This window comes from Alexandromys fortis, unplaced genomic scaffold, assembly GCF_014885135.2.
Source record: "Alexandromys fortis isolate MF-2015 unplaced genomic scaffold, M_Fortis_MF-2015_v1.1 scaffold_29, whole genome shotgun sequence".
In the NCBI taxonomy this organism is placed as follows: Eukaryota; Metazoa; Chordata; class Mammalia; order Rodentia; family Cricetidae; genus Alexandromys; species Alexandromys fortis.
Window position 1 is genome coordinate 4,641,995 of NW_026067891.1, and position 25,392 is coordinate 4,667,386.

The window sequence follows — 25,392 nt, forward strand, 5'->3', positions numbered from 1 at the left end:
CAGAAGTTATATGACTCATATGGACTTAACAGACATCTATAAAACATTCCACCCAAACACAAAAGAATAAACCTTTTTCTCAGCACCTTATGGAACTTTCTCAAAAACTGACCACATACTAGTGACAGAGCAAACCTCAACAGATACAAAAACCTGGAGTAACCCCCTGTATCCTATGGGATCACCACGGCTTAAAGCCAGAATTCAGCAACAGCACTAATTGCAGAAACCTTCATTTTTTAAAGTGCCGTAAATACTTTCATGTTTCACTAGTAAGGATGCAAATATAAAAAGAGATTGCTTCCTTTCTGAAATGCTGAAACAGTTGCAGAGACACTTTCTTTCCCAGCAGGGAAACAAGGCTTGTATCGTCGTCGTAACTTGCTGTTATTGATGAAACACTCCATCTTTCTTCCTCTGACTCTGCAGCACACGTCGGAACTGTGATGGGTGGTATCATCTTCTTCTTCACGTACCTCCCCTACCTGTACATCACTTTCAGTTATCACCAGAGGACCTATGTCGAAAAGATAACCTCTTGCCTCTTCTCAAATGTTGCCATGGCAATGGGAGTCCGATTCATCTCTCTGTTTGAAGCCAAAGGTAAGATTGATCGTCCTCAAACTCTGTTTAGGCTGCCTACATGCTTTGAGCTGGGCCAGGCTGTCCTGTGTTTCTAAATATAGATTATTGACATACTCATTTTATTTAGTGTTCTGAGTATTTGCATTATGGTACTCTGTGGGATGCTAAAGGCTTCACAAACCTTAAAGAGCTGGGGGTGGGGTGGGGGGTTGGGGAGTGGTGTGACAAATCTCTAATCCCAACGCTTAGGAGGCAGATCTCTGAGTCTGAGGCCAGCCTGTCCATAGACATGGATAGGAGAAGGGAAGCCAAAGCGTAGTAAAGAAGGAAATTGGAGCCAAACGTGTTGGTATGGACCAGTAGTCCCAGCTGCTTGGAAGGCAGGAAGATTACTGGAGACCAGGAATTCCATCCAGACAAACTTGGGCAACAGAGAAACTTTGTTTGAAAACAAATGATTAGACATTATATGCTTATATAGCTCTATAGATAATGAAATATATAACCTTATGATTAGAAGCTCAGAAAATACTGAACATTACTGGGAATGTAGTAGTTTTCACATGTATTAGTCTCATTGATTTGCTGTCCCCTCTTTCTCAAGTTTGTCTAGGGGATTGTATTAGTCAGCCTTATCTTATTATAAAGAAATATTTGAAATGATTAACTTGTAAAGAGAAAGACTTACTTTGATACAAATATGTAGAGTCTAGTCAAAGATTAGGTGACCTCCTTACATTGGACCTATAGGTGTCCAACCCTTCATGACCTTCATGAGAGACATATACAGCAAAGCAAACTGCCAGGGAATGAACAAGTCTCATCTTCTCTTAGAATACTCCTCTAAAAACCTAAAGCCCTCCTTCTAAGCCCCGCCTCCTGCCAAGCCCCACCTCCTACTATGCCACACCTCCTGCTATGCCTATGAAGTTTCTGCCTACTCCCAGTAGCATCTCTCTGGTGACCAAACCTTTTAATATATTCTGTTAGTCAGATTTCCATCATCGTAGCAGATACCTGAGATGATCAGAGTTGAAAGATCCCAGCCTTAATTTGTTTGAAAAGTTTTTAAGGTTTCAGTCTATGGTTTGTTAGTCTGGTGTGTGTGTGTGTGGGGGGGGAACACAAAATATCAAATTGAAATTATGATACGGCAAACCCTGGCACTTATCTGGCTTTTAGGATCCTGTTCCCCATGCTGAATTACTTTGCCGGGTGCAGGGGGGCAGGGGGAGCAGGGACCGGGAGGAGAAGAGGGAGGGGGAACTGCTGTCAGTATGTAAAATAAATCAAATAATATGTAGGGCATGTTAGGATGAGAGACGGCACATATGGTACATGTAGCTAGCCAGCAGCTTATTCTAGAATGTTGAGAGAAATCACTCACTTCATTAGAGATTTGCTCTTGTAACTTAAAATAAAGTGGCAAAAACACTGTCGCTTATGGGGAAAGGGACATTCAGAAGGCTAAGAAACACGTGGGTGGTGGGAATCAAACCTGGGTCCTCTGGAAAATCAACCACTGTCTAAACTGCTGAGCCGTCTCCCCGACCTCACTGCCTTTCTTTTTAAAAGACAGTAACCAATCAAAAGTGGAGGAAAAATCAAAACCAGATAAGGGATGTGAGGGGGTGAGGGGGCTCAGTGCTTTCAGCTTCGTCCCTTCAAGCCTGATGACTAGAGCCTGGTCCTCAGAACCTGTATGGTAGAAGCAGAGAACTGACCTCCTCCCTCTTCTGACCTCACACATGGACCATGGTACACATGCACACCCCCCACATACATACAAATGGATAAATGGATGAAAAACAGAAATTTAAAGATTATTCATTTTTATTAATTGGGCCTGGTGGCATGTATAAGTAATCCCAGATACTAGAGAGGCCGAGGCAGGAGGAATGAGAGCTTATGGTCAGCCTGGGAAACTTAGAGACTTGTCTATTAAACAAACAAACAAAAAAAAAAAAGAGAGAAGTAAAGGGCTGGGAATATAGTTCAGTGGCAAAGTGCTTGCCTATTGCGTGCAAGGTCATAGGCCCAATCCCCAGTACTATTGAAACAGGTCTCTGTGATGGTTAGCGTTGCCTGTACACATCACTGCAGCTGGCATCAACGAAGAGCCATGTCTCTGGACATGTACATGAGGGTGCTTTCTAAGGATAGCTGTAGGAGGAAGGACCTCTAGCCCCAGGGTGGGGAGCACACTCTGTTGATGGCTCAAGTTTAAAGACATTTGAGGGAAAATTGGGGCCTCCCCGCCCTGTTGGTAAGTGGATTGTTGTTGCTGTGGCTGCTGCTGCCACCCTTTGCCAACATCAGGACCCCCCAGGCCCTCGTCTCTACGATTAGGGCTGCTGAGTCTTGTGGACTGAGCAGGTTTTGTCTTCCCTTCCGTGTCACAGGCTCCGGCATCCAGTGGAGTAACGTAGGCAGCGTCCGAGGAGACTTCAGCTTCCTCCAGGTGCTGCTGATGCTCCTGCTGGACTCCGTCCTTTACTGTCTGATAGCCTTCTTGGTGGAGTCTCCCTTCTTGAGAAAGTTTAGAACGCCTAAGTCTTGGTACTTACTTGCCAAGGTAAGTTCTGATTCTATTTTAGAGACAGATATTAAGATTTTTATATTTGTCACCAGGCAGTGGTGGCGCACACCTTTAATCCCAGCACTCAGGAGGCAGAGGCAGGCGGATCTCTGTGAGTTCGAGGCCAGCCTGGTCTACAAGAGCTAGTTTCAGGACAGGCTCCAAAGCTACAGAGAAACCTTGTCTCAAAAAACCAAAAAAAAAAGAAAAAGAAAAAAAGAAGATTTTTATATTTGTCATCTGTGTTCCTCCATCTCCCAATAATGTACTAATTGAGATCCCAAACATCTGCGCTGGGGAGATGGCTTGGCTTTTAACAGCACTGGCTCTTCTTCCAGAGGACCTATGTTCAATTCCCAGCACCCACATGACAGCTCACAACTGTCTGTAACTCCAGTTTCAGGGGATCTGACACTTTCACACCAATGCACATAAAGTAAAGTTAAATAAATTATTTTTTAAAAAATATCCAAACACCGGTAAGTCTTTACCCTGGATTCACCTCCTAACTATCAGCCTGTGGAGGGCAGTGGAGTTTCGGTTTCTCTGAACTTGCCTCATGGCTGATATAATGGACTTGAGGGTGAGACCAGGAGGATGACGTCATACAGTGCACCTGGCGGTGCCTTGGGTTCCTGTGTGTGCCCGTTGAATACCAGGCCCCGCATTATCCCACAGAACTCACTCCCAACATGCTGGAGTTCTCACACACCCTTCTCCATTGAGCTGCATTGATCGAGGGCCCTTCGAGACCTCTGGGATCACCGCAGTATCACAGTTCCAGAAATTCACAGACTAAATTTTTCTCAGCAATTGAACTTCTGGTGCTTCGCTCAGCCTCCCCCAGTGGCCTGTGCTGGCCTGTCCAGGGGCCGGGATCTCTGCAGCATGTGGAGAGACAAGTACACTGTAACACCAGCATCCCCATCCAGGTCTCACCCCCAAGAACATGACGGATGGTAAGGCAGCTTTCCAAGGACAGTGAGAGCCTGGAGGCCACTTCCTGAGCTCCTCGGTGCCAGGGATTCCAGGGGTTACAGATTGAACTGTATGAGTCCATCAGTGAGCTGATTAACTTCTCCAGGTGCCATTAAATATTTGATTCAAAAAGTAACCTCCCGTGGGGCTGGTGTCTAATTTGCCAAAATTTATCTTCCCTAAGAGAAAAACCACATAAATGGTTAGTGCGTAAGTTGACTTCTCGTGCAGTGCCTGACCTGTCTCAAGAGGCCTGTTCCAGTGACACTGCCACTTCTGGACATGGGGGAGCCGGAGAAACCTTCAAGGAGAGAGTTCATGCAGGACGAGCCAACTGAGCAAATAAAATCAGTTGAAATCCTACATCTGTATAAGGTATGGGCTTTCCAACTTTCTTACAGGGCCCTGAGAAACAACCCCTTAAGATAGCAGTGCTTGCAGGCTGCTCTTTGGAATCAGGAGTTGTAATTCCCTACGTGATCGATCCTGCTCTCCAAAACTGGAAACATGGCTTGAAGTGCTCTGACCTGGTTTTTGTTTGTCCGCTCACCCTCCACCACCGAGCATCTCCATTGGAGACAAACCAGAATGCAGCCATTTGGTGGATGTCATCTCCACCAAATCAAAATGTAAAGCAGATCTCACCGTTAGTTTCCAAATGCAGAAGCAGGCAGTTGTTCTGCCATGGGTGCTTGCAGACTGGCTCTGGACAGAGCCCGGCAGCATGGTATACTCTCAGTGCTCATAGTGTCTACGGTGTGGTTGTCTGGGCTCTCTGGTCTGCAACTGTAAAGGAAAGCGGTGGGACCTTCTCTACTTTGGCATTGCCACCTTAAAACTCTAACTCGGCTGGGTATGGTGGCACATGCCTTTTATCCCAGAGCTGAGTAGGCAGATGCACACAGAGCTCTGTATGTTTGAGGTCTCCCAGGTCTACAGAGAGAGTTCTAGGCCAGTCAGGAATATATAATTAAACTGTCTCAAAACAAAACAAACAACCCACTCAGCCTGTGTTGCCTGGGGCATCAGTGGGTCATATCCCAGCCCAGGACCCCTGTGGCGTGTGTGCAGCTCCTCTGTAATAGTAGTTAGGAGTCTCCCTAACTTTCTCTGGGGACCCTCTCTTGTTCTCTCTCTCCCTCCCTTCATAACAGGCAGTCTTGGGACAAATGGTTCTGTGTGATTTCAGCTGATCTGCAGAGCCAGCTCTCAGTTCTTTCGGACTGAGTAGTGTGTAATAATTGCTTTTCCCGGGACCACCCATTTCATGAGCTTTCGTGATTGCAAGATGCCTGGAGTAAGTCGCTCATTTGTGGTGAAGGACCAAGTTAGACCGCTTCCTTTGGCATTTCTTTCCTTCTTTCCTCCCTTCCTTCCCTCCAGTTCCTCTCAGCAGACTACCCATTATCCTTGTTGAGAATTTGGCCACGTGGGCACCTCTACTGAAAGCGAGACAGAAGTCAGAGAACAAGACTGTCACACTTGCTTCAAAACAATAGAGACCTAACAGGCTGGGGGAGTGTGTCAATTCCTTCTATAACACCCGGTCGCAGGCACCATTGGATGACTTGTGAAAAGTGACATCTGAGTCCCAGCCAGCAGCAGTATCAGTATTCCATACCCAAAGTCCAGCCCAAATGCTGTCAGAGGGGACAGAAATAGTCTAAACAAGACACTGAAACACAATTGCTGTCTCTCGCATTAGAGCTACATTGTAGATGGTTTTTGTTTTCTTCCTCATTCTTTTGGGGGAAGGGTCATTTATTTTGTATTTATTTAATTAATTTATGGATATGAGTGCTTGCTACAGACCAGAAGGGGGCATTATAGATGTTTGTAAGCCACCGTGCCACTATAAGTTTGTTGGGAGTAGAACTCAGGACAGCCAGAAAAACAGCCAGTGTTCTTTATTATTGTTGTTATTATTATTATTATTATTAATTTTTTAAAAGATTTATTTATTATGTATACAGTATTCTGCTTGCATGTATGTTTGATCTCATTATAGATGGTTGTGAGCCACCATGTGGGTGCTGGGAATTGAACTCAGGACCTCTGGAAGAGCAGTCAGTGCTCTTAACTGCTGAGCCATCTCTCCAGCCCTATTATTTTTTTTTGAACTGAAACTCCAGCCCTATTATTGATTTTTATTGAGCTCTACATTTTTCTCTGGTTCCCTCCCTGCCTCTCCCCTTCCCTCTTCAACCCTCCCCCAAGGTCCCCATGCTCCCAATTTACTCAGGAGATCTTGTGTTTTTCTACTCCCTATGTAGATTAGATCTATGTAAGTCTCTCTTAGTGTCCTCATTGTTGTCTAAGTTCTCTGGGATTGTGGTTTGTAGGTTCTCTTTGCTTTATGTTTAACAACCACCTGAATGAGTAATGTGATAATTGTCTTTCTGTGTCTGGGTTACCTCACTCAAAATAATGTTTTATAGCTCCATCCATTTTCCTGCAAAATTCAAGATGTCGTTATTTTTTTCTGCTGTGTAGTTCTCCATTGTGTAAATGTACCACATTTTCCTTATCCATTCTTCAGTCGAGGGGCATTTAGGTTGTTTCCAGGCTCACAGCCAGCGTTCTTAGCCGCTGCACCATCTCTCCAGCCCGCGCCTGCTTGATGAACTTTCAGAGGGTGTTGCTCTGGATATGAAGCTTGTCACACTCTGTGTATGGCCTTACCCTGCCGTCACACCCTGACTCTCCTACAGGTGTTTTATAGGGGACGGAGTAAACGTGTAGCAGTCAAGGATCTGAGCTTGAACCTGTTCAAGGGGCAGATCACTGTTCTCCTGGGACACAACGGAGCAGGGAAAACCACGGTCTGCTCCATTCTTACAGGTACCTGTGTGGGTCAGTTCTGCAGAGGACTTCTCTGTTAAGTTTCATTGACACTTTACTATTAGAGATGGTGTGTTAGTTGTGCCATCTTTGTAGTGTCTGGTTGTATATAGCTATAGTTATATAACTGCCCCTTTCAGTCTGCAGAACTCAGTTCAAACAGTTCTTTCTAGACAAACTTTCCTGTTCAGTGTGAGGCACTGTTAGTCTCTCAACATCTCAGACTTCTCAACAAAAACATCATCTTTGGGTTTTGATTGCCACAGGGACTTTTAGAATGAACCCTGCGAGTGTTCTGAAATACCCATCTGGAATAATTTCTATGCTTAAATAATTATTTCACATCCTATCAATTAAAATGATATTCTATGACATTCAAAACCTCACCCAAGAAACATTTTTTTAGAAGTTTAACACGTATAAAACTATGGACAAAATCGAAGGGTGCATACAGCTTTGAAAGAGCTCCAAAAACCCAACCCGTTCCTACACACAGAATCCCACAGGCCTGGGGAGCTGTCAACACCTCAGTCAGCTGGCGGTGAGTAAGACCTCTGCAGATGAACGCCATTCCTAACATATTACATTGAGGAATCTGTCTCCCCCCAGTAGAAGTGCATGAAGTTCTCACTGCTGGAAAAGAAGTCCTCTGTGCCCTAGGCTAGGTGTCGAGGGGGCAAGTCAGATGCTGGATTGTCAAGGAAGCCATGAGTCTGTTTACCTCCCATGTTCTTCCTGTTACAGCTCCTTAGGTCTGTGGTCAGGATTCCTCAAAGTCTGTATTCATTTGCCTGCGTTTATGGGAATGCTATTTCTGTCTCATTCCCTAAGAAGCTGTCCTGCTTACTGGACCCACAATGCCAGAACAATGTGTTTGCACAGAATACACATTCAATTTGATTGACTAAATAGCTGAATTGTGAATACTGTCAATACGCCAGCTATGAATGTAGAAGCACTAACACAGACTTCTAACAAAATGATACAACACACACACACACAAAATTAACTCCAGCCTGGTGAAAGAGATGCCGCTGGGGGGTCATATAGCAGTGTTCGTGAGCTCTGGAGATACTCAGTGGAGAAGCAAAGTCTGGCTGCTTCCTCAGGACATTGGCTAGCAAAGGGCTACAACCATAATTTTTTTGCAGATAGGACCTTAAGTGCCAAGTGCTGACATTATAGGTATGTGCCAACTCCATACTATATTTTTTTGGGGGCAGAAAAGCCCCAAACATCATGCGTTATAGACTTTGTTTCTCTACTTGGCGAAGTTTGGGTTTTCTCTGAAGTTATTTAGTTCTTCTGTTATTATAAATTTACATAAAGACTTTCTTTTTTTTTGTTTTTGATTTTTGGAGACAAGATTTCTCTGTGTAGCTCTAGCTGTCTCTCTGTAGACAAGGCTGGCCTCAAACTCAGAGACCCACCTGCCTCTGCCTGCTGGGCACCACTGCCCAGTATAAAGACTTTTCTATAATTACTCTCAACCAGTGTCGCTTTTTACCCTTGGGGTGTGTATGTGAGTGCCTGTGGCTGTACGGATGTGTGTTTATGGAAACCAGAGGTCAACTTCAAGTGTCATTCCTCAGAGCTGCCCACCTTGTTGTGTGGCTCACGCACAGGGACCTGAGGCTCACTGGCTAGCAGAACTCCTCCCCAGCATTGCTGCTACGTGGGAGCTGAGGACTGGACTCAGTGCTCACGCCTGCATGGCAAGCACGTTACCATCCACCCCCCAGTCCTCTACTTTTTTTTAAATATTGTACTTGAAGTTTTTTTAACACTTCTTTTTTTTCATATTTATTTATTATGCATACAATATTCTGTCTGTACGTATATCTGCAGGCCAGAAGAGGGCACCAGACCTCTTTACAGATGGTTGTGAGCCACCATGTGGTTGCCGGGAATTGAACTCAGGACCTTTGGAAGAGCAGGCAATGCTCTTAACCACTGAGCCATCTCTCCAGCCCCCTCTACCTTTTTACCTTTAAAATGATTTATCTTTAATTATGTGTATGCGTGTTTGTCTGCATAGGTATGTGCATGTGAGTTCAGTTGCCTGAGAGGCTAGAGGGGACATCAGACCAACTGAAGCTGGAGTTACAGGTGATTGTGAGCTGGGAACTGAATTTGGGTGCCCTGTAAGAACGGTATGTGTTCTTAACCTCTGAGCCGTCTCTCCAGTCCCTGGACTTGGTCTTGGATTTCTATTCCACTGCTGTTTTCCTTTGATGCGGAAGCCTGTGGGGAGGCAGCGATCGCTCTGCTTCCCGCTCTTCCACACCAAGCCGAGTTTTGTGGGCTTTCCTGCAATAAGAAGCTGGGTCCAGTGTGTTCTTTCTGAAGAACTCGGGCTGTAGGATGAATGGCTGACTTCTTTCCCAGCACCGGGATGGATGTCTGGGATGCGACTCTCCCACAGGTAGGGGGCTCTAGAGAGTCTCTCACCTGAGTCATCAGTGCATCTGTGTGTGCCGCACCCGATGCGGCATTCCAGGCCTCCAGAGGGCACAGTGACATTTAAAGGCAGCTTGACATTTTGAGTTGGGGATCCTTTGTCTTGTTAGGTGAACTGTGAAGCTGCATAACTGTAGCAGGCCCTTTTGGAGCTCAGTGTACGCTGATTTGGTTTTCGCAGTTGGAGTTGGGCCACCTGGCACAGGTGGTATTTGAAGTGGTTTTACTCATAGATTAATGGACAGTATCTGGAATGGAAACTGTGGTGATATTTTGTTTCTGATCTAACAAATAAAGCTTTCCAGAAGATCAGAGGGCAGAGCTAAGCCACTAGTTAGCCAGGCAGTGGTGGCATACACCTTTAATCCCAGCATTCAGGGGGCAGAAACAGATTGATTTCTGAGAGTTCAAGGCCACCCTGGGCTGCAGGAGATTGACCCAGTCTAAAAGAAAAACAGAACCAGGCCCACACCTTTAGCCCCAGCACTAGGGAGGTGGGGCCAGAAAGGGATGACTGGGTGGAGAGAAGCAGACAAGGCGGGAGGAGACAGGAGTTCAAGGCATTCGGTCTGAGGATCCGTAGAGAGTCTTACCTCCTTGGTTCTGAGGATTTTGTAGTGGTAAGGACTAGTGTCTGGCTGCTCTGCTTCTCTGGGTCTTTATTATTAAGACCAATTAGAATTTGTGCAATAGGAAACAGCTTCATCGGGTCTTCAGATGAGTTTTAGGAGCTGGGAGGAAATCTCAGTGGGTAAGGTAAGCAAACGCCAGGCAGGCATGATGGCTTAGTTCAACCCCAGCACCCAGTGCAATCCCAGCGCTGGGGAGGAAGGCAGGGGAATCCCTGGGCCAGCCAGCCTAACCTGATCAACACGCCTCCAATCCCTGTAAGTGAGCTTGTCCCACAAAACAAGGTAGACAGTTCCTGAGGAATGACACTTTAGGATGACCTCTGGCTTCAGCATGCATGTACTCAGATATGCATTAAAACTCAGTACAGGCCAGGGAAGATTACGGATCTCTTGGAGCTGAGGTTACAACTAATTGGGCCGCTTACAGTTCCGAGGGGATAGGTTTCCCCAAAGCAAGTGTTATAGCTCTGAGGGTAAAGGCTTCCCCACAGTCAGGAGCCAAGGAATACCACAAAATCACACCACACAAAAACTTTACACAGAGATTTATTATTGGGAAAGACACAAGAGGGTGGCTGCCTCTTCTCTGTCAAGAATCAACAAAGAACACACAGAGAGAGAGAGAGAGAGAGAGAGAGAGAGAGAGAGAGAGAGAGACACAGAGAGACACAGAGACACAGAGAGACACAGAAAGACACAGAGAGACACAGAGAGGCAGGCTTTATATAGGGATTTTTGGGGGTGGAGCTTTCCAGGGTGGAGATTGATGGGATTTCAAGCTCTGAGTTTGGGATTTTTATTTTGTAGGATAGAGGTTGGACCCCTGCATTTGGAGGAACTGGGTCAGACCATTGTAGCCGTTAGAGTGTTCTGTGGGTAGAGCCTGGTGGCTGGAGGTCCTCAAGGGTGGGGCCTGGCCACCTGCCTAACTCGAGGGGCTTATAGGTAATAGGAACTGAACTTATGTCCTCTGCAAAAGCAATATGTGCTCTTAAATGCTGTGCTATCTCTTCAGCCTTGTCCTTTACTTTATTAGTCACAGCCAAAGTAGATCTGCTTTAGAAGACAGTAGCAAAACCTTCCAAAATGTTGTCCCCTGCCCCAGGGGGCTGGAGATATGGCCTCGTCCCTAAGAGCACTTGTTTGTAGTAATATTTCACTTGTATTTTAATAAATAAAGCTTGCCTGAATACCAGAATGCAAAACAGCCACACTAGTCAGCCATATAGGTCAGGCAGTGGTGGCACACGCCTTTAATTTCAGCACTGGGGAAGCAGAAGGCAAGTAGATCTCTGTGAGCTCGAGGCCAGCTTGGTCTACAGATCGAGTTCTAGGACAGTCATAGCTACACAGAGAAACTTTGTCTTGGAAAATCAAAAACCAAAACCAAACCAACCAAACAAACAACAATAACAAAGCCCCAACAATTTATATTTTCCTATTTTAGTATAAAAGTAATGCATAGGGTTGGGAGCCTAGGTCATTGGTAAAACTTTTGCCTAGCCTATGTGAGACCCTAGATTCAATCTATCACTACCACAGCAAGTATAAATAAACATAAAACGTGTATAAAATTATGTAAGGCAATGTATTGAAATGGTAACTATAGTTTTCTTTTCATGGTGGAACTTATTAAACAACATATATTTCTTTTTTAAAGTAAATTTTGTTGATTCCTTTTTTGCTTGTTTGTTTGTTTGAGGCAGGGTTTCTCTGTGTAACCCCAGCTGTCCTGTAACTCGCTCTGTAGCCAGGCTGAGCTAGAGTTCACAGAGATCTGCCTGCCCTCTGCTTTCCCAGTGCTGGGACTACAGGCGTGCACCACCACCATCACCACCTGGTTTAAATTTTTTTCTATGTATGTGTTTTGCCTGCCTGCCTGCCTGCATGCATGTATGTATGTGCTTGGTACCTGCAGAGGCCAGAAGAGGGTGCCAGATCTCCTGGGAACTTGAGTTACTGGCATTGTAAGCCACTGTGTGGGTTCTGGGGTCTGACCCTAGTCCTCTAATAACAAGTGATCTTAACCCTCTCTCCAGCCTGTTTCTTTGATCATACCTTTTCCTCCTTTTTTTTTTTTTTTTTTTTTTTTTGGTTTCTCGAGACAGGGTTTCTCTGTGGCTTTGGAGCCTGTCCTGGAACTAGCTCTGTAGACCAGGCTGGTCTCGAACTCACAGAGATCCGCCTGCCTCATCGCCCGGCCTATTTTGAACCTTTTGTGATAAGTATGTATCATTCTTGTCATTCTAACAAGAATAAGGATAAAGATAGTGTGCAGGGAGTCAGGTGGCCAAGTTACATACTGGCATGCATTTGTCAGTAATATCACTCACTCACTCATTCATTTATTCATTCAGGAAACTGATATTTATTGGCAATAAGAATAAAGTCAAACCTTGCCTTTGGGGATCATATTTCATAACTCTTAGATTCCCAAAGTGCTTTTGTCTTCACTGTATTTACTAAGCATATAAATTTACTATAATCCCTGTAGTCATGTGATTTACTTTACAAAGACTTATGTTATTAAATTCACTTAGCCAGATTGGGATTGCTCAAGTTCCCATCAGGAATTCCAAAGCAGGAAGGGTTTTCCTGTGTGTCCTCAAGCGCTGTCACACACAGAAGGAACACACACAGAGAAGGAACACACACACAGAAGGAACAAACACACAGAGGAACACACACACACAGAAGGAACACACACACAGAGAAGGAACACGCACACACACAGAGGAACACACACACAGAAGGAACACACACAGAGAAGGAACACACACACAGAAGGAGACACACACAGAGAAGCATTCCTAGGATGCTCTGACTGACGGTGCACAGGAGGATGAGGGAGTCTTTGGGAGATTGCTCGGCCTCGCCTGAGGATGACCTTTGGGTGTCTTTTCTGTTTGGTTCTAGGTCTTATTTCTCCTTCAAAGGGACAGGCATATGTCCATGGACGGAACATCTCAACAGACATGGTTTACATTAGGAAGAGCCTGGGCTGGTGCCCACAGCATGACATTTTGTTTGATAACTTTACAGTAGCTGACCATCTCTCTTTCTATGGTCAGGTGAGTTGGTGGGCAGGATCTGTGTCGGTGCCTAAGAACGGTAAGACAGACTGCAGCTCTCTTACCGTTTGTGTGTGTGTGGGGGGGTCCTTTAAGGGAGCACACCGAAGTTTCTCAGAATGCTGACACCAAATGTGGGGAGGCAGCTTCTCGTTCCGTCCAATTCTCGACACCCTAACCAGGTGTCCTGCATTCAGTTCTAACACTGCCTGGAGTTAGTATAACTTTCCCCTCCAGTTCAAGCGCCCACGCAAGACTACTTTCCACTTCAGATGCCGCTGCAAACCCAAGTTCTTTTCATAGCCCACTCCTCAGGTTCAATATTTTCTGTGACTTCTCACAAAACTCAGAGAAACATTTACTAATAGTGACCAGTTCGTTGAAAAAACATGGATGATGCAATGAGCGCTCAGAGGCAAATGGAGCAAGGTCTTTGGGAAGGGGTGCCTCCATGCTTCTTAGGAACACAAACCCTTCCAGCTCTCCAGTGCATTTACCAACCAGAGACTCCAAGCTTAGCTGCTAAGAAATTTTTATACAAGGGTTATTATGTAGGCATGCTGTGTTATTTATCCATTTTCCCTGGAGGACAGGGAGTAGAGCTTTGGATCCTGGCTTAAATTTTCTAATGACCAGCCCCAAATCCTAAAGCTACTCAGTGGCATGCTGAGAGTCATTTCATTAAAGCAAGAGATACCCTTTCATGCAGATAATTCTAGGGAATTAAGGTTCTCTCTGTAGCAAGGAAAATCGAGTGTTAAAGTCAAATATGAGGACAAAAGAGACTTCTAGAATCCTTATCAATTTTTGTATTTAAGTTTTTACTTTTTATAGAGACAAAATGCACATCACATAAAATTGGCCGTTTCATTTTTTGTGTGTGTGTATTGAGACAGAGTCTCACTATGTGGAACTTGCTGTGTCGACTGGACTCATAGCAATCCGCCTGCCTCTGCCTCCTGAGTGCTGGGATAAATGGTGTTTGCTCCCATGCCCAGAAATATTGCTGTTAAGTTTCTGGGGATTTCATACAATGTACTCTTCCATATTCACCACCCAACCCCTCCTCCCATCTCCACCCTCTCCACCTAACACAGAGTTCTAACCTAACACCTACCCACCCAACACCGAGTTCTTCCCTTTTCCCACTCCCACCTTCCCCAGAGTCCAGTTTGTGTTGCCCGACTACTCCTGTGTGTAGGGTCTGCCTGGAGCAGAAGAGTTGCACATACAAACTCGTAGCAATTATGACAGTGTGAACAAGCCCAGCACTAGCTCATACCAGACAAAACCCCAGCATAGAGGTGGGAAAGTGGGCACGAAATCCCACTACTTTGTCTTTTTGACACCTGACTATGACTATGATGTGAGATGCTCTGGTCATCTTCTTCTTTTTTTTAAATATTTATTTATTTATTTATTTATTTATTTATTTATTTATGTATTTATTTTGTGTGCAGTATTCTGCCTGCATGCCTGCAGGCCAGAAGAGGGCACCAGATCTCATTACAGATGGTTGTAAGCCACCATGTGGTTGCTGGGAATTGAACTCAGGACCTTTGGAAGAGCAGGCAATGCTCTTAACCTCTGAGCCATCTGTCCAGCCCCTCTGGTCATCTCTATTTGAAGTTCTATGTACCTCTTGTGGCTGAATATCTACTTCTGTGTTTGGAAAGTTTTCTGCTATAATTCCATTAAATGGTGTGTTTATTACATTTGATTTACCTTTGTTCCTTCTTCTATACCATGAATTATTATGATTGACTTTTTAAATATATCCCAGATTACTTTGAAATTCATTCGTGTTCCTTATCTTCCATTCCCTTAACTTTTTTTATTTTTTTAATTTATTTTTATTTAACGCGCACTGATGTTTTTCCATTTGTGTCAGGTCCCCTGAAATTGGAGTTACAGACAGTTGTGAACTGTGATGTGGGCACTGGGAATTGAACCCTGGTCCTCTGGAAGAGCAGTCAGTGCTCTTAACCACCAAGCCATCCCTCTAGTTCTCCACTCCCTTATCTTACTGCTGGTATTTTTGTCTCTACTTGGTCCTCCATCCCTGAAATCCATCCTTCTCTGTGGTCTCGTGTGTTAATGATGGTATCTGAATGATGGTATCTATGTTGATTTTTACTTGATCATCTCCTTAATTTCAGGAATCTCTATTTGGTTCTTCTTTACTGCTTTGATATCTTTGCTGAGTTTCCCCCCAGATTTTGGATGTTTCCTCCAGTCTAATGACTGTCTCATTCATTTGAAGACTATGTTGTTGAGGTCTTGGATAGATTTTATTAGCTCATGCATCTGTTTGAATCTTCTGTATGATTATTAATTTTTTTAAAAAGTAAGGCTCTGGCCCGGCGGTGGTGGCACACACCTTTATTCCCAGTACTCAGGAGGCAGAGGCAGGCAGATCTTTGTGAGTTGAGGCCAGTCTGGTCTACAAGAGCAAGTTCCAGGACAGGCTCCAAAGCTACAGAGAAACCCTGTCTCAAAAGACAAAAAAAAAAAAAAAAAAAAAAAGTCTCTGAATTCTTTCTCAGATATTTCAGTTTTGTCTGCAGTTTTAGGTTCCCTTACAGGGGTGCAGGTTGACTGTGGATGGGTTATGGCTGTTGGTTGTATTATATTCTTTGTTTTGTTTTATATGTCTATTGGAGTGGGATTGTCTCTAAGTTTTGACTTCCCCCTTCTTCCAAGCTTATCTGGATGTTTTATCTTGCTAGAGGGCTATCCACTTGGGGCTTGCTGTTCATTGTTGGATGGAGTTGCTGAGACGATTTCATCTTGACTGTGTGCCAACAGGTCCAAAGATGGGGCTGTACACTAAGCCACAAGACAACCAGATGGAGTAAAAACCTTGACTATCCCTTGAATTCTCTGGCCCCACTGGGGACAGGATATCAAACATCAGACTCACTGAAGCCTATGTACTCTCAGGAGGCTGAGGTTAAAGCCACAGGCCTATTAAAGACTCCCCTCAGCATTCAGTGAGCACTGGAGCCTCAGAAATCAAAACCTCACACTCACACTGACCATAGGGACCCCTGGAACCAAAGCTCCAGTGTCTCAAGGAACCCAGAACAGCCTGCACTGGCCTCTAAGGCCACTGGACTGGAGGCCTGCCCCTGTATTTCTCCCAGGTCCTCTGCTGGAGCTGGGTTCTAGCCTCAAGGGGCTCTCAGGGCCTTCTAGAGAAGTCCAGTTCCTTCAATGCCTTTGGGTCCCACAGAACCCAGAGATCTGATCCCGTAGAGTGAAGCAGCGATTTGTACACTTTTTTTTTTTTTTTTGGTTTTTCGAGACAGGGTTTCTCTGTGGCTTTGGATGTACACTTCTGTGAAGAAATCTTTCTCCATACGCTTCTTCATTTTTCAGTTGAGTTGTTTATCCTTTTGTAATTTAATTGTGGGAAATCTTTATTATAACTCTGCCAAATAGATATGGTCTGCAGAAACTTTCTCCATTTCCATTTATTGATAGCAATTTTTTTTTGATATACATAAGTTTGTTTTTATTGTTTACTTTACTTCTTTAGAGACAGAATCTTGCTGTAAAGCCCAGGCTGACCTGGAACATATAATCCTACTACTTTGGCCCCTGGGTGATAAATTCACAGGAGTGTGTCACCAAGTCTGCTTTAGCCCCTCGGTGCTAGGTTCACAGGCGTGTGTCACCAAGTCCTGCTAAAAGCTTTAATGACCTGTTCGTCTAATTCTAAAATTTGTCACCTGTGAGTAGGAAAACCATCCAGTATCTACATCTCTTTCTCTCTAACATTTCATAGCTATAAAATGTAGTCCTCTGGTCCAGCAAGACGACTCAGTGGGTAAAGCAGTTTTCACCAAGTTCAGTGCCCTATGTCTCACATGGTAAAGAACCACCTCGCAAGAGTCGTGATCTTATTGCTACATGTGTGTTCCTGCGTGTGCATGTGTGTCATACACACACACTGAAATGACTCTTTTCATAGCCTGTCTAGGAGCTTGAGTGGTGGCTCAGTGATTAAGAGCACTTGTTGCCCTTGTGGAGGACCCAGGTTGGGTTCTCAGCACCCCCATTGTGTTTCTCAACCCCTCATCGTGGTTCACAACCCCCATCAAGGTTCTCAACCCCCATTGTGGTTCACAACCATCCATAGCTCCACACAGACACACAGACACACAGACACACACACACTCCAAACAATGACAGAAAACTTGCACAAAGCTGGCTTTTCAGAGTGGACCACCTCCATTGTGTGACCTCTAACATGGCCTGAGGACCTAGTGGTAACAAAGATGTTTCTATCAGTTGGGAAGTTCCAAGATTCAGAGAGTCCATGCCAGGAACTAGGGACAAAAGCTACATAAACTCTTTACGATAAAACAGTGATTTTTTTTAAGTCAAGAGGTAGTGGCGCATGCCTTTTATACCAGCACTCGGGCGGCAGAAGCAGGCGGATCTCTCTGAGTTCAAGACCAACCTAGTCTGTAGAGTGAGTTCCAGGACAGCCAGGACTGTTACACAGAGAAACCCTCCCTTTCTCTAAACAAAACTAAAACAAAACAGAACAACAACAACAAAAAACAATGATTTTTAAAAACATGTTGAAAAATCTTACTTAGTCATAATGTGTGTTGGGTTTTTGTTTTGTTTTTAGGGTTTTGTTCATTTGTTTGAAGACAGAGTTCCTCTGTGTAGCCCTGGCTGTCCTGGAACACTCTGTAGTCTAGCCTGGAACTCAGGAGATTTGTCTGCCTTTGCCTCCCATGTGCTGGAATTAAAAGTACGCACCTCCACCAACTGGCTCATGGCGTGTTTTTTAAACAAGCTGATGTATTTATTTTTAAGTCATTTACTGTGGAACTGGATCTGAGGGCCCAAGGCCACGACAGGGACAGGGGGAGATGGCTCTGCCTCAGCCTAAGTGGTCAGAAACTAGCCTCACATTCTTACGTAGGTGGCTAATTCAAAATGATAAGCAAAGTGCAACTTTTGAGAACAGGGTTCAACTCTGATCCTAGAAAAGTGTTGATTTGCTGGGCATGGTGGCACACGCCTTTGATCTTGGCACCGGGGAGGCAGATCTTTGTGAGTTTGAGGCCAGCCTGGTGTACGTAGTGAATTCCTGAACAACCAGAGCTACTTAGTAAGAGCCTGTCTGAAAGTACATAGAGCAGGGAGAGGGAGGGAGGGAGGATGAGGTGTTGATTCTGTGGAGGAATTTTTGCCAGAAGGTGTCTTTAGATTTCTCTAAAGACGGGATCTCTTTAACCCTTTGATAGGCGGTACATTTCATTTACATTTTCACTTACATAGCTTTGTCCTTTGCCCTGAAAATGATGTTCCTTATGTATTTTTCTTCTCTTTATTTTATGTGTATACAAACAAAATGTTGATTAGACATCCCAGCTCTCAGTAACACTTGCCTTACATCCCCTCATTTCCTGCCTCCAGTTGAAAGGCCTGTCTCCCCAGAACTGCCGTGAAGAAATAGAGGAGCTGCTGCCCCTCCTCGGCCTAAAGGACAAGTGGAACTCGAGGTCCAAGTTCCTGACTTGGGGGATGAAGCGCAAGCTCTCGCTTGGCATTGCCCTCATAGCCGGTTCTAAGGTATAGAGCAGGGGTCAGGCTCCTACACTAAGACAGACCTAGGGGTGGTGAGGACATCTTGTCAAACCCCCAGCTGCAGCTGCACAGAGTCCCTCAGCGTGCCTAGCCTGGGCCTGGGATATGGCTCTGTCAGTGTTTAAAGACTGCACCTCTGCCCTTCTAGGTCCTGATTCTGGACGAGCCCACCTCAGGCATGGACTCCACTTCCAGGAGGGCCATCTGGGACCTTCTTCAGCAGCAGAAGAGTAACCGCACCATCCTGCTGACCACTCACTTCATGGACGAAGCTGACCTGTTGGGGGACCGCATCGCCATCATGGCCAAGGGGGAGCTACGGTGCTGTGGGTCACCAGCGTTCCTCAAGCAGAAATATGGTGAGTAGCGGGCAGCAGGAGTCCAGGTCAGCCTCCGTCCTGTGACGGGCCAGTGCCACTTCCACCGCCCTTGTGAAGCGTCCTGGTCTTCCCTAGACTTCCTGTTGTCGGTCCAGGAGACGAGCTTGAGAGAAGGAGGAAGAAATGAAGTAAAAAGCACCTTTGAGACTTAGGACCAGAAGACCCATGTTAAACACATGGGTTCCAGTTTGTCAATTTATTGCCTCTTCATCCAGGCACCAAGTTAGTTTATCCTTTCTTAGAATTTTTTAAAAAAAATCTAATCTATGAAATGGAAGCAAACAAAGCCAAAGTCTCACAGCCCATGTCTGACCCATCTGCAAACACTGCTGGTCTTAATTTCAAAATACATATAGGAGTTGGGCGGTGGTGGTGCACGCCTTTAATCCCTGCACTCGGGAGGCAGAGACAGGTGGATCTCTGTGAGTTCGAGGCCAGGTGGGTCTACAATCAAGTTCCAGGACAGCCAGAGCTATTACACAAAGAAGCCCTGTCTCAAAAAGAAACCAAGACTATATATATGTTCTACCTATTTCTTTCAAATTTCTGGCTACATTCTAGCATTCTGGTGTCGGGGTCACCATCTCCTCCTACTTGGATTATTATAGATGCCTCCTCGCCTATCCCTCTGTCTCTAATCTTACATCTTCACGGTCTGTTGTCAGTCCCGTTATCCAAGTGAGTTCCTGGCAACGTGCACCATTCTTACGTTCAGAATTCGGAGGATCACCCTTCTTGGCACCCTTACTGTAGTTCTTTATCCCTGCTTAGCACTTAGATTGGCCATCATTCTATCTCCTAATTCTGAAATAGAAGGGTGGTCTCTAGAATGGCGTTGCAGAGTTTCTGAAGCCAGGCCATTATGGTTTAAGTGACTTCACAACATTTCTTTGTCTTTGCTGTGACCTGTCCATGCTGAGCTAGAGAATATGGCCTGAGAAGAATGGTATAAAGAATAAGCTGATTTCATAGTCTTCTGCATGGCCTTTCAGGTGGAGGGTATTATATGACTCTGATAAAAATGCCCATCTGTGACACTGTGAAGCTTTCGAGTGTGGTTTACCAACACGTACCAAATGCAATTTTGGAGTCCAGCATTGGAGAAGAAGTGGTATTCATACTTCCTAAGAAGACCACGTCCAGGTATGGACCAAGACGCCAGCACACTCCACCACAGCTACAACAATCCTCAGCCTTCCCACATGCCCACACGCAAAGTACAATGTCTCCTGTTGCGGAGTCAGCATAGGATTCAGAACCCCGTTATCTGAATTATGTCTAGCATGGAACTTGGTTTCACCTCATTTGCCATGGCTTTTCTTGAAGACTTGTAAAATAATGAGGTGTTATCTGATCCACATACACCCAGTGAGCTGAGCAAGTAATGGCAATCACAAGAGACAACACTCAGAAAACAAAGATAAAGACAAATAACACATTAGTCTTCAGAAATCCTAAATTCTAGGCGGACATGCGTCTCAAATTCCTGCTTTTTCTGAAGCAGGGAATGCATATTGATGGTTCCAGTTCATGAGAACAGTTTCAGACAGCCTTGAATCACCCACTGGCTGTTCACTCTGTCTTTTGAACACTTATTTCTTCCTAAAAGCTGGCTTCATTTGCCTGATCCTTGCTTTAGAAGAGTAGCCGAGATGGGATAAGTACTTTGTCGGGGGTCCTCTGCGTCAAGTTATGAAGCACACCTTTTTTAGACTGAAGCCTTACTCACAGTCTTGAAAACATGCCCTGCCAGGTCACGCGTATTCACAGATATGCTTTTGGTCTCCTGTTACTACAGCTGAACGTGCTGCCAAATTCTGCCACTAAGTGACAATTTCCTCACTACTCTCCCAGTCTGTCTTGAAGCCCTTCTTGCCTTTGCCTCACTGTCTTGTCCCAAAAACATGACACCTGCTCTCAGATCTGAGGGTTTTATAGTGCTGTTGTGCTACTAGTTTCAAATTCTGGGTCAGTTGTATATTTCTTAATAACAACATAACTCAAAACATTCTGGCTTAAAGTAGCAACTATTTTAATGTTTGTTCCCCAGTACTGGGGATTCAGTCCAGGGCCTTGCACATAAAAGACAGGGGCTGTAACTGTTGCCTCCCCTGCCTCCACCGGTTTCTGTCTGTTGGTTGCACTGAACTGGACAGTTTTTATGCTCCACATTAATTTTTTTCTGGACCTAGAGTGTTCTGGAATATCCAGGATGGCTCGTTCTCACATCTGGGAAAACAGGGCTAGCTAACAATTGGCTGCTACTGGAACTGCTGAGTGTAGCATCCAGCGCTCCTCTCGGTCACTCTCAGATGCCTTGGGCTTCTCATGGTGTGGCAGGTCGAATCCAAGAAAAGGTATCTCAGGAGGGACTGAGAAGGAAGGGTGGTAGTTACTCCTCGTTAGGCCTGGGCTCAGAAATACCAAAACTTCATTTTTGTACTAGATATATTTTAGACTTAGCGTCATAGGAACTTTCCAAAGTAAATACTATTACAAGTTCAAAAGTGATAGCTATGAAACTAAGTGATAAAGCTGAGAACTGAGCAGATATCTCAACAACAAACCCCATGTCTTCTCTGCTGTGGAAAGCTCAGGGTGGAATTCCATCTTTCAAAAATAAAACGTTTTTCCCTTCTAGGTTTGAAGCTCTATTTACTGAATTAGAACAGAGACAGATAGAGCTGGGAATCTCCACTTTGGGAGCCTCTGTCACTACTATGGAGGAAGTGTTCATACAGTAAGCAAAACTAAAATAACTGGAAGGCTGGGGAGGTGGCTCAAGTGGGCAAGAGCACTTGCTATGCAAGCTTGAAAATGGGCTCGCTGGCTGGAAAATCCCAGCCATCATCAGGTTCACTGAGAGACCCTGTCTCAAGGGACAAAATGGAAAAGAATAGAGGAAGACATCAGACATCTTTCTCTGTCATCGAAAGTACCTGTGCACACGCACATATACACACATACACACACATATACGCACATACACACACATGAACAAACCTGACAAATTCAAACATCTTAGGGTTGGAAGGGATCTTAAACCTCACCCATCTAAACATTACCCAGTGCTTGACTCTTGTTCCTAATTGTCTTGCTGAATGGCCTGCTAGTCTCTAAACAATACTTTTGATCTAGTAGGATATTAGATAATAAAAAATTGTGTTAAATGTATTATCATTCAACAAACTTATTTTTGGAGGGTGGTGAGAACAGGGTCTCTCTATATATGACTGTTCTAGACCTCACTATGTAGACCAGGCTGACCTCAAACTTATAGAGATCCACCTGCCTCTGCCTCCTGAGTGCTGGGATTAAAGTTGTGTGCCACTACGCCTGGTCTAACAAATCTATTTTTTTTTTTTGAGACAGGGTCTCATTATATAGTTCTAAATATGTCTGAAAGTTCCTGTATGTATCAAGCTGGCCCCAGACTTGGGGTGATCCTCCTGCCTCTGCTTCTTGAGCACTGTGATTATAAGTATATGTTACCAACTGGCAACAACCACTTTATCAATTGAGATGCTTTTGCCTACAGGTATCTTGACAATAATCTTGACTTAGCTGTTTTTAACAATGTGGAGAATTTATTACTTCTCTTACAAAGAATCCCCCTGATTGCACAGTTGTTGGGCTAAGTGGTTTATCTACCAACCAGTTTGTACACCCTGAATCGGGAATGCAGGCTCGGTTCTAGGAAGACCTTGGTGGAGTGCTGCTATCTACGGAGCTACACCAGGCCAGAGCTTGGCAAGGAGCCCAGGGGTAATTTTATCCAGTCTGGCATTTGTCTTTTTATTTGCATTGCAGCTGTTTATGATTATTCATAAAATATTCAGATTTATAACTATGATTTTTCTTGATGTGTTCTACTGTGACAAGTACAGATTGTATATAATTTTCTCTTTCACTTTTGTTTTTCTCCTATTTTCAACCATCCATCCATACTTGTTGCAAATTATTTATTACAATTTTATTATTTTAATGATCAGTCTAGGGGGCTGGAGAGATGGCTCAGTGGTTAAGATCATTGCCTGCTCTTCCAAAGGTCCTGAGTTCAATTCCCAGCAACCACATGGTGGCTCACAACCATCTGTAATGGTGTCTGGTGCCCTCTTCTGGCCTGCAGACATACAGACAGAATATTGTATACATAGTAAATAAATGAATATTTAATGATCAGTCTAGATGAAGAGATGCGATATCTTTGTCAAAGGCTAAAAGGAATTGGAATCTTTAACCTGCTCTTGGAAAATGCTGGGACCCTTTCTCCCCATGTGCGCCACCATTGTCAACTTACATATTATTGTGCATTTTCTTCTTTGTTTTATTTATTTTTTATTGCTATTTATTGAACTCTACATTTTTCTCTGGTCCCCTCCCTGCCTCTCCTATCCCCCCTTCAAACCTCCCCCAAGGTCCCCATGCTCCCAATTTACTCAGGAGATCTTGTCTTTTTCTACTTTCTACTTCCCATGTAGATTAGATCTATGTAAGCCTCTCTTAGTGTCTGCATTGTTGTCTAAGTTCTCTGGAATTGTGGTTTGTAGGATGGCTTTCTTTGCTTTATGTTTAAAAACCACCTGTGAGTGAGTACATGTGATAATTGTCTTTCTGTGAGTTACCTCACTCAAAATTATATTTTCTAGCTCCATCCATTTTCCTGCAAAATTCAAGCTGTCGTTATTTTTTTCTGCTGTGTAGTACTCCATTGTGTAAGTACCACATTTTCCTTATCCGTTCTTCGGTCGAGGGGCATTTAGGTGGTTTCCAGGTTCTGGCTATGACAAACAAAGCTGCTATGAACATAGTTGAGCACATGTCCTTGTGGCACAATTGAGCATACTTTGGATATATACCCAAAAGCGGTATTACTGGGTCTTGAGGAAGGTAGTTTCCTAATTTTCTGAGAAATCACCACACTGACATCCAAAGGGGTTGTACCAGCTTGCATTCCCACCAGCAATGCAGAAGTGTTCCCTTTTCCCCACAACCTCTCCAACATAAGTTGTCATCAGTGTTTTTGATCTTGGCCATTCTTACAGGTGTAGTATGAAATCTCAGAGTTGTTTTGATTTGTATTTCTTGATGACTAAGGATGTGGAACATTTCCTTAAGTGTCTTTCAGCCATTTTAGATTCCTCTAAATGTTGAGAGTTCTCTGATTAGGTCTGTACTCCATTTTTTTTATTGGATTATGTGATCTTTTGGTGTCCAGTTTCTTGAGTTCTTTGTATATTTTGGAGATCAGACCTCTGTCTGATATGGGGTTAGTGAAGATCTTTTCCTAATCTGTAGGCTGTCGTTTTGTCTTGTTGACCTTTGCTTTACAGAAGCTTTTCAGTTTCAGGAAGTCCCATTTATTAATTGTTTCTCTCAGTGTCTGTGCTGCTGCGGTTATATTTAGGAAGTGGTTCCCTGTGCCAATGTGTTCAAGTGTACTTTCCACTTTCTCTTCTATAAGGTTCAGTGTGGCTGGCTTTATGTTGAGGCCTTTGATGTATTTGGACTTTGAGTTTTGTGTGTGGTGATAGATATGTTTTTTTTAATTCTTCTACATGTTGATATTCAGTTATGCCAACAGCACTTGTTAAATATGCTTTCTTTTTTCCATTTGATATTTTTTGCTTCTTTATCTAAGATCAGGTGTTTGAAAATGTGTGGATTGATATCCGGGTCTTCTATTTGGTTCCATTGGTCCTCCTGTCTGTTCTTATGCCAATACCGGGCTGTTTTCAGTACTGTAGCTCTGTAGTAGAGTTTGAAGCCAGGGACTGTGATGCCTCCAGAAGTTCTTTTATTGCATAGGATTGTTTTGGCTATCCTTGGTTTTTTGCTTTTCCAATTGAAGTTGAATACCATTCTTTCGAGGTCTTTGAAGAATTTTGCGGGGATTTTGATGGGCTATTGTGCATTTTAATTCTGAATCTTTTTAGCCTTCACAAAACATCATTATTTGTCTGGGACACAAAATGGTTTATCAGTGTTGTTTCTCTGCCTTGTGTGTGCCCCACCACTAATCCACACCCCAGCCTTCCTGTAGCAGTTTTACTCTGTGCCAAGCCCTAGGTGTTTTGTTCTTGTTTTCAAGCTAGGAAACTTTTTTTTTTTTGAAATAGGGTCTCACTGTGTTGCCCCGGCTGCCTTGAGGTTAATATATGTAGACCTGCATGTCCTTAAATTCACAAAGATCACCTGCCTCTACCTCCAGGGTGCTGGGATGAAAGGCATGTGCTACCATGCCAGCAATATAT

General features: G+C 44.2%; 1 protein-coding gene across 1 annotated transcript in view; it reads left to right on the top strand.

Annotated features, from left to right (window-relative positions):
- Positions 1-25,392, top strand: part of LOC126513188 (ATP-binding cassette sub-family A member 17-like) — a 72,004-nt gene that overhangs the window by 20,483 nt on the left and 26,129 nt on the right. The window contains exons 8-16 of the mRNA XM_050161472.1: positions 430-603; positions 2,988-3,160; positions 4,373-4,516; positions 6,853-6,982; positions 12,991-13,145; positions 18,588-18,743; positions 18,907-19,117; positions 20,131-20,281; positions 21,780-21,878. Of these exons, the coding sequence (XP_050017429.1) occupies positions 430-603; positions 2,988-3,160; positions 4,373-4,516; positions 6,853-6,982; positions 12,991-13,145; positions 18,588-18,743; positions 18,907-19,117; positions 20,131-20,281; positions 21,780-21,878 (1,393 nt within the window). The remainder of the gene's footprint in view (positions 1-429; positions 604-2,987; positions 3,161-4,372; positions 4,517-6,852; positions 6,983-12,990; positions 13,146-18,587; positions 18,744-18,906; positions 19,118-20,130; positions 20,282-21,779; positions 21,879-25,392) is intronic.